The sequence below is a fragment of the Lycorma delicatula genome, chromosome 10 (genome assembly GCF_047948215.1).
Source record: "Lycorma delicatula isolate Av1 chromosome 10, ASM4794821v1, whole genome shotgun sequence".
Lineage (NCBI taxonomy): Eukaryota > Metazoa > Arthropoda > Insecta > Hemiptera > Fulgoridae > Lycorma > Lycorma delicatula.
In genome coordinates, this window is record NC_134464.1 from 11,021,876 (window position 1) to 11,039,099 (window position 17,224).

At 30.1% G+C, this 17,224-nt stretch overlaps 1 protein-coding gene across 4 annotated transcripts in view; it reads right to left on the reverse strand.

The window, feature by feature from the left end:
- The window catches only part of LOC142331176 (protein-lysine N-methyltransferase SMYD4-like), a 36,261-nt gene that overhangs the window by 2,443 nt on the left and 16,594 nt on the right, over nucleotides 1-17,224 (reverse strand). Inside the window, exons 3-5 of one of the 4 annotated variants that reach the window (XM_075376895.1) lie at nucleotides 8,411-8,810; nucleotides 8,072-8,273; nucleotides 120-336 (exon numbers count right to left, since the gene is read on the reverse strand). In XM_075376895.1, the coding sequence (XP_075233010.1) occupies nucleotides 8,762-8,810 (49 nt within the window). In that variant the 3' untranslated portion in view covers nucleotides 120-336; nucleotides 8,072-8,273; nucleotides 8,411-8,761. Of the gene's footprint in view, nucleotides 1-119; nucleotides 337-8,071; nucleotides 8,811-17,224 lie in introns of all 4 variants that reach the window. The other 3 variants (XM_075376894.1, XM_075376893.1, XM_075376896.1) reach the window with 3 other exon arrangements.

Sequence of the window (17,224 nt, forward strand, 5' to 3'; positions counted from 1 at the left end):
GATTCTTTGTATATTTTTCCCACACGCAATCCTAAATGTTCAGTTCTGTTAATAAAAATTTTCCTGTGATAAGATTTTAATTTTACATGTCTTTAGTACTAAAGTGTTATCAAATTCACCTGTTAAAAGTTTACTTATAATTCCTTGAGTAGAATAAATACCAAACTGAGCAAGTAATGTCTAACTGTATGTGGATTCCACAATTTATTTATCTGCATCATTTTATTCAAAATGCCAAAAGTCAAACTTTTGACTTTGTGCTTTCATTTATAGTGATTGAGAATATGAACGTGTTTCCACTGGTTTAGGAAATTTATTTCAAAGGTGATTCTAAAGCTGAAAATAAGAAAGTCATATTAAACATATGCCATAAGTGTTTTATTTAAACATAAATTAAGGCTGAAAGATAATCCTGATTTTTGCTCTAGGCCAAATTCTGTTTAAAAAAAAGATTTATTTTAATACTTTTTCACTATAATAATTGTTATCTAAGATAGTCAAAACAAAAATAACTTTTATTAAATCATTGTTTTACAAAACTTTATAACGAATTTTGTACAGAATTAAATTTGAGAAATTTGAATTAAATTGGGAGTAAAAATTGAGATTTGTGAAAAAATAAAGAATTTTTATTGACTTAACGTTGAAGATACGGTTAAAAATTAGTATACTAAATTGAAAGTAATGAATTTTAAAAATTTCCATCGTTAAAATCTATGTACCAATCTCAAAAATATACCTAATGTTCCTTTGAGAGCAGAATTAGTTAAAAATTAGATGGTTGGTTAAACTTATAGTGTGTTTATAAACGTCACTTTTCATCTGATCCTGTAAGCAATATATGGAGTGAGGCCTGGAGGCCTTAGTGAACCGATCCATTTTCTGGTAAACAGACATATAAGGACATAGACATTTATTCTGTAAAAATTCCAGGTAAATTTGCGTATAAAAGCTGTGTTCTTATATGAAATCGCCAATAATTAGAATCTTCTGAAGAATATTTTCATGTCCAAGTCTACAGTGAATGTAATAAAATACATTCAGAAAGTGCACTGGAATTATTCATGTATAATTATAAAACTTTCTTAATTAGTACTTTGTATTTTTATTTCATTGTTTTATAGAAATGGATGTTACAACTGGAATAGTTTATAAAAGGTGTTGAAAATAACTACCTCCAACATCAGTACAACACTGCATTTGTTTCAATTTGTTTTCAAACTCTTTAACTGGCCACTTTGTCTCATATGTATGCCATTATTGCAGTTTTTAGTTTATCAATCATGTGTGGTCTGTTACAGTACACTGCTTATTACACTGTCCCCCATAGAAAGTAATCTAGGGGAGTCGGATCAGGCAAATTGTGCAGGCCACAAACTCCTCAAGTGATTCATTTGCCAAGGATGTTTTGTAAAAGTTATTGACTTTTACACTTTGTGTGCTGTGGCACCAACTTTTAACCAACCGTAACTGATTTCCACTTCTGTTAACCGATTAATGAGGTTTTTTTAAAACAGTACAAATAATTATTACTATTAACTGTATTTTCAGAAAAGATTGTACCCAAAATGCACACTCTACTACTGCTGATCCAGATTCAAATTTTCATTTCGTGTAATTCATATGGTTTAGTTGTCGGCCACAGCGTGGGAGAATAATAATACACTCTTTTGTGCATGATCTGGGTTTCAGTTCTTGAACACACAAGTTTTACTTCTTTTCTTACAGCTTTATATGCAGTAATAAGTCCACTTTCTTGCTGCTGTGCTAACTTATGGATTGACTTTGATGGACTTTCAGCCATAGCATTTGAAATATGAAGCAACTATTATTCAATTAGTTCAGGTGGTCTTTTACTTCAAAAATAATAATTCAAATAGCAGAGTGTGTAAATAGCTGTATGAAAATAAATTTTTGTAAATTTAATTTAATTTACATTAAATTTAATTTAAATTTGAAAATTTAATCAACTAATTGGTCAAAATAATAAAAAAGAATAGAAAATGTTTTGTAATAATTAGCTAATTTGTAAATGAAAGCTGTATTAAATTGCATTCTGACATCACCTCTTTTTCTCTAGCTTGACATTTGTTATTTTAATTGAATGAAGCAAATTTATGAAAAATAGTATCTTTTTTACTGACTTAATTTACATCAATTGAAGCTCAGTATCAAAACTGCCAATCTCCACTTAACCAGTTTTCTGGCAGAAAGCAAAAAACTATAACTATGTAAAAAATTAAATATAATTATGAAAATAATTCTCAGCGATTGATATTATTAAACAGAATTAGTGTGCCTAATGTTAGAAACCTTGTAGATAATTTTATATTAATAAAGCAAGATTGGAGATTGGCGCTTTTGATTCTTAATGTTTGATGTATGGGCTGTTTTGTTTCTGAAATTTTGGATTTAGGTTGTTATATTTTCAAAACACCAATCATCAACATACAAACAGTTCTATTTTTTAAATATGAACATTTTAACTAATTTCTTGACCAAAATAAAAATAATTAAAAATCTACTGTATAAATACTAGCACTTCTTCAACAGGTTCATAACAAATGTCTTGAAAATTTATATTTTCTTCAATTAAATGCTGAATATTTTTTTCAGGAAAAAATTTTGTGTATTACTGCAAATTATGTTTTATCAAACACGTACTTATATCTTTAATTTTCAGATTATTGACAGAAATTCCTGCCAAAATAATATCAGGCTTGCATTCTTATTTTTTGAAACTGTCTGAAAATTACCCATATTAGTTTGATAAAGAGCTTCACCCCTCACCATTACATCAGAAACTTTTGGACTAGGTGCGGGGTCTGTGGTTTCGATTAGTTGGGTTGAGGGAATCATGTTAGGTTGGATTTGAAGATGGCCATTTTGAGGCCTATGTGAAGGAAAAATTTGATTTGTATTTTACTGATTCAAATGTCTACCGAGGCATTTACATCGATGGCATCTCAACAGAGATGTATTCAGTTAGAGGGTCTAAAGACAAACTTCGGTAAAGCCCTTCAGGGCTCAGAATGGAGGGGGTAGTGTGGCAACTGGCAACGTCACAAGGTGGGTGTCTTACCTCTACAGGGTTGGGATGTGAATTGAGTAAAAACCTAGGAATTCTGGCATTTGTTTAGGTTTACAAAAAAATTTAATAAAGAATAATAATGTTAAATGGTGCAAACATAAAGAAAATAGTTTAAAAGAATAAATTTATGAAGTTAAAATTAGAATGATTGTTTGTTTGACAAACAATAACAACAATATTGTCAAGACAATAACACTATATGTCAAAATAAAAATAAAACTGGCCATCAATAATCACAAATTTTATATTAAGTGATAAATCTCGACACATCCAAATAAGATGTTTATTGTTCCAAATAGGATGTTTACATCCAAATCAGCACTAGGTAGTCCTAATGTCAATTTTTCATCTAAATAATGAAAATTAAACTACAGCTAACCTGCTACCTTTTTCTTAAATTTTGTAAATCAGGATGAATGAAACCTCAAGTAATAATAGCAATCAATTGGGGCATGCCTATGTGGATGAAATCTTTTTAAATGCCTGACAAAATGTTTTGGGGTATTTAGAATATAACCTTAAACTTATTATAAAACGAAGACTAAATTTATAACTAAAATTGTAAAATTAAAAATTTTATAGCTAGCATGCTTACCCTGCTGAGTTTCTGTGCTTTCCATTCACTCTCATTTCTTATTCTTTTTAGGCGAAACTAGAGTAACATTTACTGTAATTATAAGTTATATCCTTTAAAAAAAATCTTTTAATGAAATAACTTTAACAAGAATATAACTCAATTACGTGTTAAAAGAAAATACGTAACCTACTAGATCAACAATCAGTTGTCCATACTACTCTGATCGTTTAGTTTGTAGATAGGCAGTTTTGAATCTAAAAGCAGGACATTATAATACATAGTTTTGTTGTTTTGACTGAATTTCAAAGAAAAATTTTGTCAGTTAAAGGCAGTTTTGATTAAAAAGACTCCATTATTAGATTTATCACTAAGAATGGATTAAAACCTGAAAACGGCAAAAAATTGGTGATTGACAGTACTGATACAGAGGTACCCAATTTACTCATGATGAAATTCTATATCAAATTATTACATTTTTATTTATTAATTTGTAATTTAACACTTATTTTAACCAAATCTAAAAAATAGTGATTCAAGTTTTTACATCTCTAAAAAAAAAAAGTGTAGTTCTCTTTATTTTCAGGTCAGTTAAAAATTATACTGATTTGTTACCAAAACTAGTGTTCAGAAGATTTTGGTACTGCATTATATCCGACCAAAAATTTGAGTGAAATCTTTCAGCAGTTGTAACTCGAAGATAAATCATTTCTGGACCTACGTTTTTGTCTTTTTCTTATTTTTAGCTCTAAAAAATTTTTTCCTGCCAAAACTGTTTTCCTTTACTAGTGGAGAAATGTATGTGTTTTATAGTAGATTGAGTTATGATTATTATGGTCCTTTTCTTAATATAGAGTTAGGTATATGTAGGACAGCAGGTAGAGAAGTGGCTAGTGCATAAAGTATTTGTAATTGGACTACTCTGTTAATTATATTTTATATAATTTATTTTACTCACTTAACATGGTATTGATTACGTATAAAAGTAACCTTATCCATATCTGATTGGCAAAAATAAAATATCCGAGTAATACTGTTAATGATAATTTGTATAATTTCATTCAGGTCAAATTGCATTTATTTATTTTTTTTTAGACTTTTTTTTTGTTTGTTATTCTCAGCTTTTACTTTTTATGTACTTTCTACTCTGATTCAATCGGTTAATTGTAAGGTTACTTTTATTGGATTTCAATGCACGTGTTAGTATAGCCCTTTAAGATCTGACTATTTTTTTAAAAAATAAACCTTTCTCCAGTGAATATTATGATAATTAGGTACCAAAATTGTAGGAAAAAATAATTTTAAAAATGTACTCCTCTCCACAACCCATGTAACATACACTCACGATTGTGATGCTCAGGCTTTATTGAGGATCTACCTGATAAAAATGACCATCACGAATGCGATGGTTAGGCATTAACCATTGACTGTATTATTATAAATAGGTAAAATTACACAAATTTTTCTGGTTCAAAAAATGTATTTTTGTATATAAAAAATAATATAAAATTATATTATGTAATATTTTAATAGTATAAAATTACTATAATGGCGATTTTAAAGACAATGTTTACTAACAACGACAATATTACTATTACTAAACAATAACTATTACTGCTATTACTATTGCTATACTATTACAATTTCTATTTCTATTAACATTTTCAGATCATGTGGCCATTAAACTGGCTATATTCGGTGTCAGTTTTAAAGCGCTGTTACAAAATCATTTTATATGGCATCAAGTCGGGTATTTTGTTTTGTATTCACAACGGAATCAGTTTTATTACACAATTTGAACGAGGTTTATACGATGTAAAATGTTTTATATAGACTAGAAAGAATATAACCATTTTTTCGCAGAAATGTGCTTGTGTGTGTGTGTGTGTTTGACTTGTGTATTATAATTGCTATGAGGGTTACGGATTTATTTATTATTTTCAAAAATAGCTTATTATATTAGTAACATATCGATGTATTGTAACACATAATAAATTAAGTTATATGGCCACAAACAAAAAAAAAGAAGGAATTTGTGGCCTTAAATATGTCACTTTTACTTGAGGTCTAAAATATCTTTTCTGACAAAAGATATCAGTAAATATGAAACACATAATTCGTAATGAATAACAGTATACAGTAAAAATTGTTTTTTGTCGATCTGAATAGCCTTTTAAGTGGTGGGAATTTTTATAAAACGTAGTTTTCTGAATCTACTTTCACTTATACTAACATATGTGATTTATGACACTGGTTTTTCATCATATTTTGCCCAATTTTCAACCGATTTGCTTGAAAGTATTATTTTTAAAATCAGCAAACTATGTTTCATAAAGACAAAACAAAAAAAAAATTTCGCTAATAAAAAACACTGTAGAAATGCGCAAAAAAAAAATCCTGCAATTAAATTATCGTAATTTCTGAACTGTTTCAATTTTTTTTTGTTACAGACATAAAAAATATTCAATCGTAACGGTTTTTTTTTTGTCAGAATCTCTTTAATATACTGAAATTTTTTCATTAGAGGGAAGCATAAGAATATGAAGGGAGGTAATCAGATACCAACATATTTTCACGGAGCGCTAATCAACCACGGATCATTGTGATGAAAAAAGGTTAAATACAGTATTACTGAGGAATTATTGACTCTTCATTTTCAATTCTTCATATGAAATGACTTAAAACAGTTGTTTTTCTTAGTGAAACATAGATACACTTTACATTTTTCACATTTTATCTTATTCCTACTATTACAAATTTCGATCCTACATTTTCTAGGTGCATCTATATCATCTACGGCTGGAAAATGGTCATATCCATCACACTGTTTATTATTGCCTGGAATTTTAGCCGGAGGGTTGTTGTAGAATTTAGACTGTTTGATAGGAACCTTTTCTTCACTATCATCTTCACTTAAAACTCTCCTACTTTTCGCAGGTGCTGTCCATAACCATTCAGCAATTGACAAACAAAATGTCAACAGGTCTTTCCTACGTCTTTTTGGAATGTTGTGACTCTTACAATCACGCATGTATAATAACCGTGAATTAGCAGTAGCAAAATCAATAAAATGTGCTATGATGTTCCAGTCTTCAATTTCTTAGTCTTAAACCAGGTACGATAGTATTCAATCAACTGATTTAGAGTGTCAACACCACCCGTACATTGGTTGTACCAATAAATAATGGCAGGACAAGGGACTTCAGTATGTTTATTATCAACCTTAGACCATTGGGATACAGTTCCTTGAGGATGGGCTCCTACACAGTTTGAGGGCATCATTACTTTATTAGTGTCTTGCCATATTACAAGCACTTTTTTCCCATCAGTTGAAGTGTATTCAACATTCTCTCCACGTTTAAGTGGTTTTTCTTGGTTGTTGTCATCACAAAGAGTAACACGGTTTCCAGTTATCGTTCCAGAACCGTGAATTCCAAGAGATGACAATTTATCTAGAAGAGGAACAGATGTAAAATATCTGTCGAAAAAACAAAACTGTTTCTAGGAATGGTTTGTACCAATGTAACTACGACCGATGGACCAAGGCCAAGTTCAGGATTTACTAACCTTGTTGATGCTCCTTGATAAATAAAAAAATCCAACACTAACCCATTGGATGCAGTAATGATAAAATTCTTTAACCCCACCGGTCTAGGTTTATTATTTACATACTGCCTCACAGGACATTTACCAGTAAATGGGATCATCTGTTCATCGATACTGTTAGTTATGTTTTCCCGTGGCAACTGGAGGCAGATATTTCATACAGCATTGATAATAGGTTGCACCTTCCAAAACAAATTTTTTTCATTTTCAGAAGGTGGTTTTGTAGTATCCACCAGACGAAAAGCATTTCTCAATTGAAGGAATCTATCTCTACTAATGTATTCAGTTATACAAGGCATATTATATCCCTTTTGCCTGTACATGCGTAGGTGAGGATACATCCCATAATTAAATTTATTCCAAAAAACTTTTTCAATTCAGTTGAATCTGTATTTATTGACTTGCCTGTTTTTAGAACCGAATACATATTTGTATGTATTGCAGCCTGGACAAAAAATTCTTCATTGAAATAATCAGAAAAATACTGGGAAGGTAATCTTACTTCTTCAGGATTCTGCATGAACAAAAGAGAACCCCAACTATTAGATCCAGTAACAAAATTACACGCAATTTATTGTTGTATAAATTTTAACTATAATTGCATAGCAATACTTATTAAAGTGATTCTTTCAGTAGGCCTATTTACAGTTAGCACTTGCAGTATAAACTCTCTTGTAAGTACTGTACAAGTAGACTTTGTTAAATTAATAAAACGATGCATCTATTAACAGGAGTGAATGTGGATGCAACATTATTGTATACAATTTACATAAAAATAATTAAGTGATATTTATACTTACTGTAATTTTTGAAGGAGCTAAAGGCCCAGGATCTGGGCTTTGCTTTTGGATTAAAACACCCAAAGTTCCATAACTTCTTATCTTCTGCTTTCTTTGCAGTTTTGTTATCAATTTTCTTCTTACTCCTAGATTTTTCTCTAGCTGCATTCTTCCCTTTCTGTTTTATTCCTGTTTTCTTGCATATTACTTTCTTCTGTTTACCCTGAAAATAAAATTAGGATTCCCAAAGATTTTAAATTTCTGCAGAAAGTAAGAGAGAGATTAAAGCAAGCGTAAGCATTTCTTGTGACTGCTATTAACATTATATTACATTTTGTTGTTTTAAGTTGACTTTCTCACCCCGGTCATGACCCGATGTTGAAGGTATATTATTTTCAAATACTAAATCAGAATTATTGATGCTATCATCGACTTTTTGATAAAAATTTGACTGTATATCAATGTAAGGCCCATTTGTGTCAGTAGTGACTTCATCTTGACTTTTCTCAAAACTGACATTGGAAGAAGATATATCTACCAAATTATAGTCACTGTGAGGTTCAACTGAAACATCTTCATTTTCCTCTGAATTGACAGGCTGTATAAAAAATTCTCTGTTAATGAAATTGCACTTGCATCAACGTCAGCCAAACTAATACCATCATCGTCTGGAAGGTCACTCGGATTTGATGAGTCTTTTTGTTAGCATATCTAAAATTTGATGGTCATGGGCCAACTGCAGTCTGTATTTTTTAGACATCTGAAAAAAACAAATTACAAATTATTGTAAATGTTTACTAATGATTGTATTTTTTTTAAAATTAAAAAGAAAACAGTGAACCTGGGTATAATACTAAACGGTACAAAGATAGAAATAAATAACTTTAATTTCAGGATTTTTTTGAAATCATTGCAAATATTATTATAATCATATTGTGTATAATCGGAATACTACTGTGTAAAATTTGTTAAAATTAGCTTTATCAATTAGAAAAAATTCTCACATTTACTACAAAAAAATTATAAAACTTCAATATCTATTTAATGTAAAGCCTAACCATCACCAAAGTGACGGTTTGAAAACAGCGAGCGCGATGTAACCAGTAAAGCTGGACCTTCACATTCATGACACTTGACAGTTTTCCAATGCTCGGACAAATAAAAAATAAATAATTAGATTTGTCTTAAAATCTACTACTATATTATCCTTATCTGAGGATAATTAGATCCAAGCAATTGTTTAAAGCACCAAATTATAAAATTTACGATAGTACTTACTGTAACATGTATGTTGTAAATGTATACAGTAAATTGCATCAATTTACTGCTTCACGTTCAATGGCTGACTACGTTCGCAAGCATGATCAGAACTTCGATCTAGCGACCTCATGTCAAACTACTAACTCTTCTTTAACCCTCATGATCATTGCTGGCCAGTTTAACATTAGTATACAGTTTCTGCCACCTTTTTTTTCATTGAAATGCAGACCATCACGATCGTGATAGTCAGGTCCAAAAGGGATAGTGCTTAACTCATTGGGATTTAATTAAACATTGAATATGTGCAAGTCATCACAAATGTGACTGTTACTTTTACTCATTTTGTTGGTCATCTTAAATTGAATTTTTGCAGATAAAATATTAATAATAGTAACATTCAAAGTATAGAATTAAGTGCTTGTATTGCACGTCAAAGTTTACAATGTACAGGATGGGGATGGATTGCTGGACTAGCGACTAACATCTTGCTACTTAACATTGTCCTGTTGCGGAACAATATTTCCCTCCATTGTAGTATTAACAGTCCCAACACTAGCTCCTGGTGGAACTGCTGTGCATGAGTATGTGTGTAATTTCAAAATTTGGCAAATAGTGAATTTAACAAAATTTAATAGGACAAAGAAATAAGATTTCTGTATATACATTAAGTCCAGTATTGTAACGCAATTTATTATTAAAAAAGATTATACCTAAATTTAAAAGAAAAGGTTTTACAGAGAATTGTGTAGAATTTTTTCAATTGATAATCATTCTGAGGCCAGATCTTTCAGGTATGGCAGTTCACAAATGAACTGCCATACCATTTTTTTTTTGTCAACTACAACCACTGAAAACCAATTTAAAATATACCAAGAGGGTGACCACCCTTACTATAACTAAAATCAGTTTCATAAGAAGTGAAATTATTTTTTGGTTATTTACTTTTTTAATTAAAGATGAAATGTGTAATATATGAAAATTAATACAAAATGTAATTTATAAGCAATATTCATATTACATTATTAATGTTGCACCGTGTGCTGATTTCCTGTAACCTAACACAGGGCACACTGCAGTGGTGCAATGCACATGATTTCTTCCCCATTTCCAAAAGATTTTAGAACTGCAGCTTGTAACACCACTATTAAGGAACGAGGCACGTTTATTCTTAATAACATTACATTGTAGGAATTGATATTTATTAAAAAGTTACTGAAAATACCAAATTTTTACTGTACATAAAACTTAGTGAAGTAGACAACGGTTAATAAATTTTTTACATTAGGCAACTCAAAATACTAATTTTAATTTTAACAGTTAAAAAATTAGTCTTCCTCATCCTCAGATGATTGATCAACACCTCGCCCTTTTGTTTTATTATAATTTTTCCTACAATCATTATTGCAGGCTTTCTGGTTTCTGACTATATCATTGTCATCGTGCATTGTTGACAATAATAGGATTTTTTCCCCCTTCGGTATGTGTGTCACAAGTGTCTTGTCATATTAGAATCAAGAAAATGCTTCAACCAACAGTGCGAGAGGGATCCACGAGAAATTCAGAGGGAATTTACTTTTTGTTTTTTTTTTCAATGTTACTAAAATTGTCAGACCTTGTTGAAGCAAACAGCCAACTCAATATTATTGTTGTGGTATAATATTTTGGTTTGATTTTTCTTTGGGAGTAATCAAATTTTTTACAACAGTTTTGTTTGAAACTTTGTATGGAACGTTTTTTTCCTTACCACCGTATATTTTCAAGTTTAAAGTAAAATGTTTTACAATCGCATAATGCATAAGATGTTATGCCATTCTTGGCTGGTTTTGGTAGCATGTATTGTTCTACTCCAGAGTGATGCATTTTGTCTGTTGTACATATCCACACTGTAGCTACCTTGGCATTTACTAACAAAATTAGAATGATATCCCTAATTGCTGCCAATTGTCTGTTTTTCAATACTTTCTGGTTCTGACATTATCAAAACCAAGGAGCTGCTAAAATTATCCTGCAGGATCATCATTCCAATACCATCACTTTCTCACAGTTCCAAAACATTAGAGTGGTTTCCTTTTTTTTTATTAATATAAAAAATAATGCTCCCATAAAAGGTCATAATTTCAGATTGAGAAGTTTCTTGAATTTTCCTGGTTTACTTTGAGCTTTTTCCTTCACAGTTGTGATGTATATATTTGTGTATGTTATTGATATTGTGAATTATGTCTAGTTATAATTTTTAGGAATGCACAGATAGGTTTAGGGATGTCATGCTGGCCCCTTGGTTCCTGGAAGTGTTTTAAAATTTTTTTTATCTAGCCTACAATTACATAAAACTAAAATTATCTTCATCCATCCCTTCTCCATCATCTTCCATCTTTTCTCATTGCAGCATCTTCTGCAATTGATTGATCAGAATCACTGGGTTGATCATTCTTAATTGATACATTCTTGATACATTCTTAATCGAGGCTCGTAATCAATATCATCTTCTGAATCAATTCTTATACTCTCATATTTTGCATATGGTATTAGAATCACTCAACTGTATGCTCAGGAGCAACATCTGTTCCCAGACTTGCTTTTCATAGACAAGTTACAACACTGTCTTGTGAGGAAAGATGTAGTTAAGCATTTCTGTTGTCATTCATAGCCACAAGTAATAGCCAAGAGATGATGCAGGCAAAAATAATGCAAGTATGGTCCAAACCGCCTGTGTGTGCGATCCAACAAGCATTATTGTGTATCTTTTATGTTTTACCTTAAATAAATTTACAGACTGTTAATAAACTGCCATTACAATGAACTATTGTAATGATATAATGAACTACTAGTACTATTGCAAATTAAAATAATTTCATTTATAGAGTTAACATTTATTAAAAAGCTTAATTTGGTTAATAAGTGGTAGTAAATAATAAAAATTAGAGGCATTATTAAAATGAAAATAATGGTTGTTATTCAAGGCAAAATAATTTATTACAATTATATTACATGAAACAACAAAAGCGACTGAAGACGCTTGTTTAATTAATGCCGTAGTAACTTTAATAAAAATTTTTTTTAAACAAAAATAATGGCTTAACTTTAAAGAACGGTTCATTTTGTATATTAACAGTTAAATTAAAGGCAATTTTTTTAAACATTGGAAATTGTGTATATTTAAGAAGCGGATTTTATGTACATTTGTAAATTGTACAAATAAACCAAATGTGTTAAAATTTCAAATTTGATTAACTGAGATTATGATTGAAATGTCATGCCCCACGTCATATCAAACACTATGGAAGAGCAGAGAGAACAATTATAGTTGAATTATTACAGTTGTTGAAGAATTGTAATAATCAGTAAGTGGAAAGTTCAGCAAAAAATATAAGATATTATACAGCTGTTGGATAACTTTAATAAATACGAGACCAGATTATATGCAACATAAAAAGCTTAAAATATGCAACTTTAAATACTAAAAAAAAATAAATTTTAGTTTTTTTTATTTCAAAATCAGCATACAATTGGTAAGTAGTGTTGTCAAATCGATAAATTTGTTAATTAACAGTTATTTTTAACATTTTGTTAGTTTTTCAAATGTTCAGTAGTTAGATTGTGTCTTCAATCATTGAGGATAGGCTATGTTTTTCTGCTACAATCTTTTTTTTTTTTTTTTTTTTTTTTTTTTTTTTTTTTTTTTTTTTTGGTATTTATTTGTTTATTGGAAACTCAAAATATTTTTATAATTGGAAATGGATTGCCTACATCCACTGAGGTAATTTGGCTGCTGTGTTAGCACTTATTGTTTCTGGCAAAATCTTACCCGTCCCATTAACAAAACTATCAATTGGACACAAAGCCTGGATTATGTCAAAAGTATTTTGAAATTTTTCTTTAAGTTTACACGGGAATACCTCTGGGAATGTGGAGGTTATTTATCAAATTTCATTCATTAACTGAATAAATTCAGGCAACTTCAAACTTTGAGTTTCAAGCTTTTTAATACTTGCAGGTATGTGAGAAAAGTGAGTGCTAATTGTCACAGCTGTTTTTTTATACTAGAGTCGTTAAATGCTTCCTTGGACTGACAAACTGCTGCAGCCTCTGCACTATTGAAGTCATTTACTACACCATTGATGGCCTCGAAATATTCATTGTAAAACAGTATAGCTTCAATCCACATTCCCCATTGAGTAACCACTGGTTTGGAGGTAAAGGCACATTCGGCAGGTCTTCTTTATAGGCCTTATTGCGAGCAGGTGCCTTAAGAAACACTTTCTTTGTTGATGAAGTCTGGTTATTTACATTTCCAAACATGGATCGTACTTCTTCAGAGAGTTTATGTACTCCATCAGCAAAGCATGTCACATGAATCAAATTGGGATGAATACTTAGATGGCTTTGGCTTCCTTGTTCATATAGGGAGCAACACCTGAGAAAAATATATATTCAGGAAATATTTTTTTAATGCCCTCATACACAAATTGCGATCGTAGATTGATTTGTTTTTTCAAGGTCTTTGCAGGCCACCAAATAAGAAGAATGCCCTGAAAATTAAATTCGCAATTAAACGGCCATAACTGTTGGTAGTTCCGTCAGCTGAAATCCAAATAATGCTATCCTTGAGTTCATTGAGTATTTCTCCCAGAACATGTAGGTAAATTGTCGGTGTAATTTTTACGCAATTTTGATTCGAACAATATTTTTGCAGAAAATTTGTGAAGGTAGATTTGTAAGTTTGTGAAGCAGAATATTACTTGCAAGCAATGCTTCACATAAATTCATGCTAAAGTGGTTTTTTTTTTCCTTTGGAAGTGAAATCACTGCTACTTGCTGCTGTTATAAATAGTTGTTGTGGCCTTTCTTTTGCAATTCTGCCATACGAAAACTTGTCTTGACATGCTGGTTATTTGAAACTTATTGTGCACAAAATATTTTTCTCATAAACTCAACAATATAAAACATTTCCGTCTTATGTAAATGTTCCAGGATAGTCAGCTATCCAGGAAGAGACACTTTTTTTTGGGAGGCATGGTACACATTAAATGTTGCACAAATTAAAAAACTAAACTGGTGCAATGAACGCATCAACAATAACATGCGTAATTTAATTGCCTAGCAGGAGGAGTGCAGCAGTAGCTATGCACGATGCAGAACGGTATTATCCGCCCTTGTCCAGCGCGAGTTTGTGTTTTATTTAAGTTCATAATAATATTATCCTCCCAGTACAATAGACATCCACCTGCTAAGATCGATGCGGCTGACAAGTTTGGCCAGCTACAACATAAGATTTCATTTATTAACTAGGAACCCTACTGAAAAATATTGAAAATGTGCATCATCACTAGATTTTAAGGAAAATGTGCAATAACCGCTGAGAATAGGCTTAATATGCAAATGCAAATAATCCGGTCTCTATTAATAAAATTTGTAATGAAATATGATGACACAATACATATGTTGAAGCTGTAACTGGATGAACATTGCAAACCACAAAAAGGATACCAAATGTTTGGTGAAATTTAAAAAATAAATCAATTAAATAAACATTGAATACTCTTGATTAAAGAAGTTTATTTGTCAAATAAAAACTACATATAAATTTAAGTGAATCTTGATTTTAGAAATTTAGAAAACACTTTGACCAGTAGTACTAATAGAGAGATTGTTCTGAACATCTTGCGAAAAAGCAAATAAATTTTATTTTATGAAAGATTTTGTACATATGGGGCAATAAAGAGATAAAAATGGCTGCTCCTGATTTTGAACTGGCTTACTGTACAGAAATTGTTGGACAGTGACCATTTGTTTTTATGGTGTTGAAATTGATATCTACTACATAGAAGAAGAAATAGCATGAGTGTTTTGATGATAGCATGACTTAAATTTATTAAGACTGAATATCATAATTGTTAATTTAAAGATCATTCCAGTCATTAAGAATTCTCAATTCCATTTTAGATCATAAGGTAATGAGAATGAGTAAAATTAAAAATGTTAAATTACTCTTATTTTATAGAAATGTGATAATGTAAAAGTGATTATGTAAAATTGTTGCATAAATCACTTTGATTTTTATGTTTGTAAACAGTTCCTTTTATTATTGTAATATTCAAAACTTAATATTTGAAAGTAGCTGTGGAAAACTTTTTATGTAACTTTCTAATATCTTGTTATATTTTATCATTCTAATTGAATAAAGTTGTATTTATAAATTTGCTTTTGATTTTTTTAATGTTGGTTGTATAATAAAAAAATATTTTAAATATATACATTTTTTGTTCATTTGTGGTTCCAAATCATTTTTTCAGAATTAAATATAAACTAGTTGCGTATATCCACTTTTATTGTGAGAGTATTCAGAATTTTCATCTGAGGTGTGAACTTGAGTCTTTAAAATATATATTTTTTTATAAAATTATTTAGAAATATGATTTTGTGCAGTTTTTAAAACAAAAAAAAAAAAAAAACAAGAAAAGCTGTAATGTAATCTGATTCCACTACTATAATTCAAATTACAATAGTGTAATTTGAATATAATGAAAATGTCATACATTTACAGAGTAAAGAATAAACAAACATTGTCTTTGTATGAGTGAGCTTGTCATGATTCTGCTGAGTCATGAACCGTGCATCAGTGCCGATTCACAATGTGACCATATCAATATACAACACTGTAATCGTTATTCATATAGTCAGCATATAATTAATTTATCATATAGTAACCAAACGTTTAAACAATGTTATGTATTCTCATATGTTATGATCTTTTCATATGATCCCTCTTATGTTCTCATGTTCAATATTTATGTTTCTGCTACTTATTTATTTACTCTGATATTATTTAAGGTTAATATAATGCAATTTTTTAAGTTTATTGGAACATGAATGTAGTGTATTGATAGATTTGTGTTTGTACAACTTTATTATTTTGACACCTTGTCTGATACAGATTCAACTGATAATAATGGACAATTACTGACTTCCCCTCCAAAAAAAGGCTGCAGAGAAACACATTTTAAATGCTTACAAAAGCGAATTATAGAGTAATCCATAGCATTGATTTCGGATGTCGTTAATAAACTGCTAACATAAGTGGATGTTGTGCTTCTTCAGTGTACAACGTGATTCATGAAAAAGAAAAACAGAATCCCACAGATCAATTGAAGAAAATAAAAACAATTCGTAAAAAAGTACATGAATTTTATTTCTTAAGAAACAGTTTAGCCACCTCCCACCTCCTGTGGGAGATAATTCAGTTAAAAAATGTCCCTTATCAATCATGTAAAAAGGAAAGAATTCCAGCCACGTCTTAGAAAAAGAATGATATCAAAATGTGGTTTAGGAGTTATTTTTTGAAGACTTTGAACCTAAGGTCCGATTACTGCAGAGTTTAACATATTAAAAGTAATTTTAATGTGAATAAAATTGATGATTTATCAAGATCTAGTGGCAAAACTGTGCTTCAATTATATCCTTATCATTGTGTACTCAACCCAATTGAGTTAATTTGGGGACAAATCAAAAGGTACGTAGCATCAGAAAATATGGCTTTTAAAATACCTGATGTTAAGATTAAAGCTATCTATAAAACAGGCCAGCAGGAATGGAAAAACCGTACAAAACATGTAATGGATACTATTGAACCAAATTATTGGGAACTGGATATTGTAATAGAAAACAAAATTGAGCCTCCCATTGTACCTTAATACTGACAACACTATGTATTTTTTGCAATCAGATAACAAAAACTGAATTGAATTTACTATTTGTTTATTATCATAGAAATTTAAGGTATTAGTGAAATTTTACTGTTGTGGGACAATTTAAAATTTCATAACTCTTAAAAAGCTCAAGTAAAATGTCTTTATTTAAATTAAAAATATAATAGTGTGTGGTTACTGAGTAATAATGTCGCATAGTTTCTTTTAT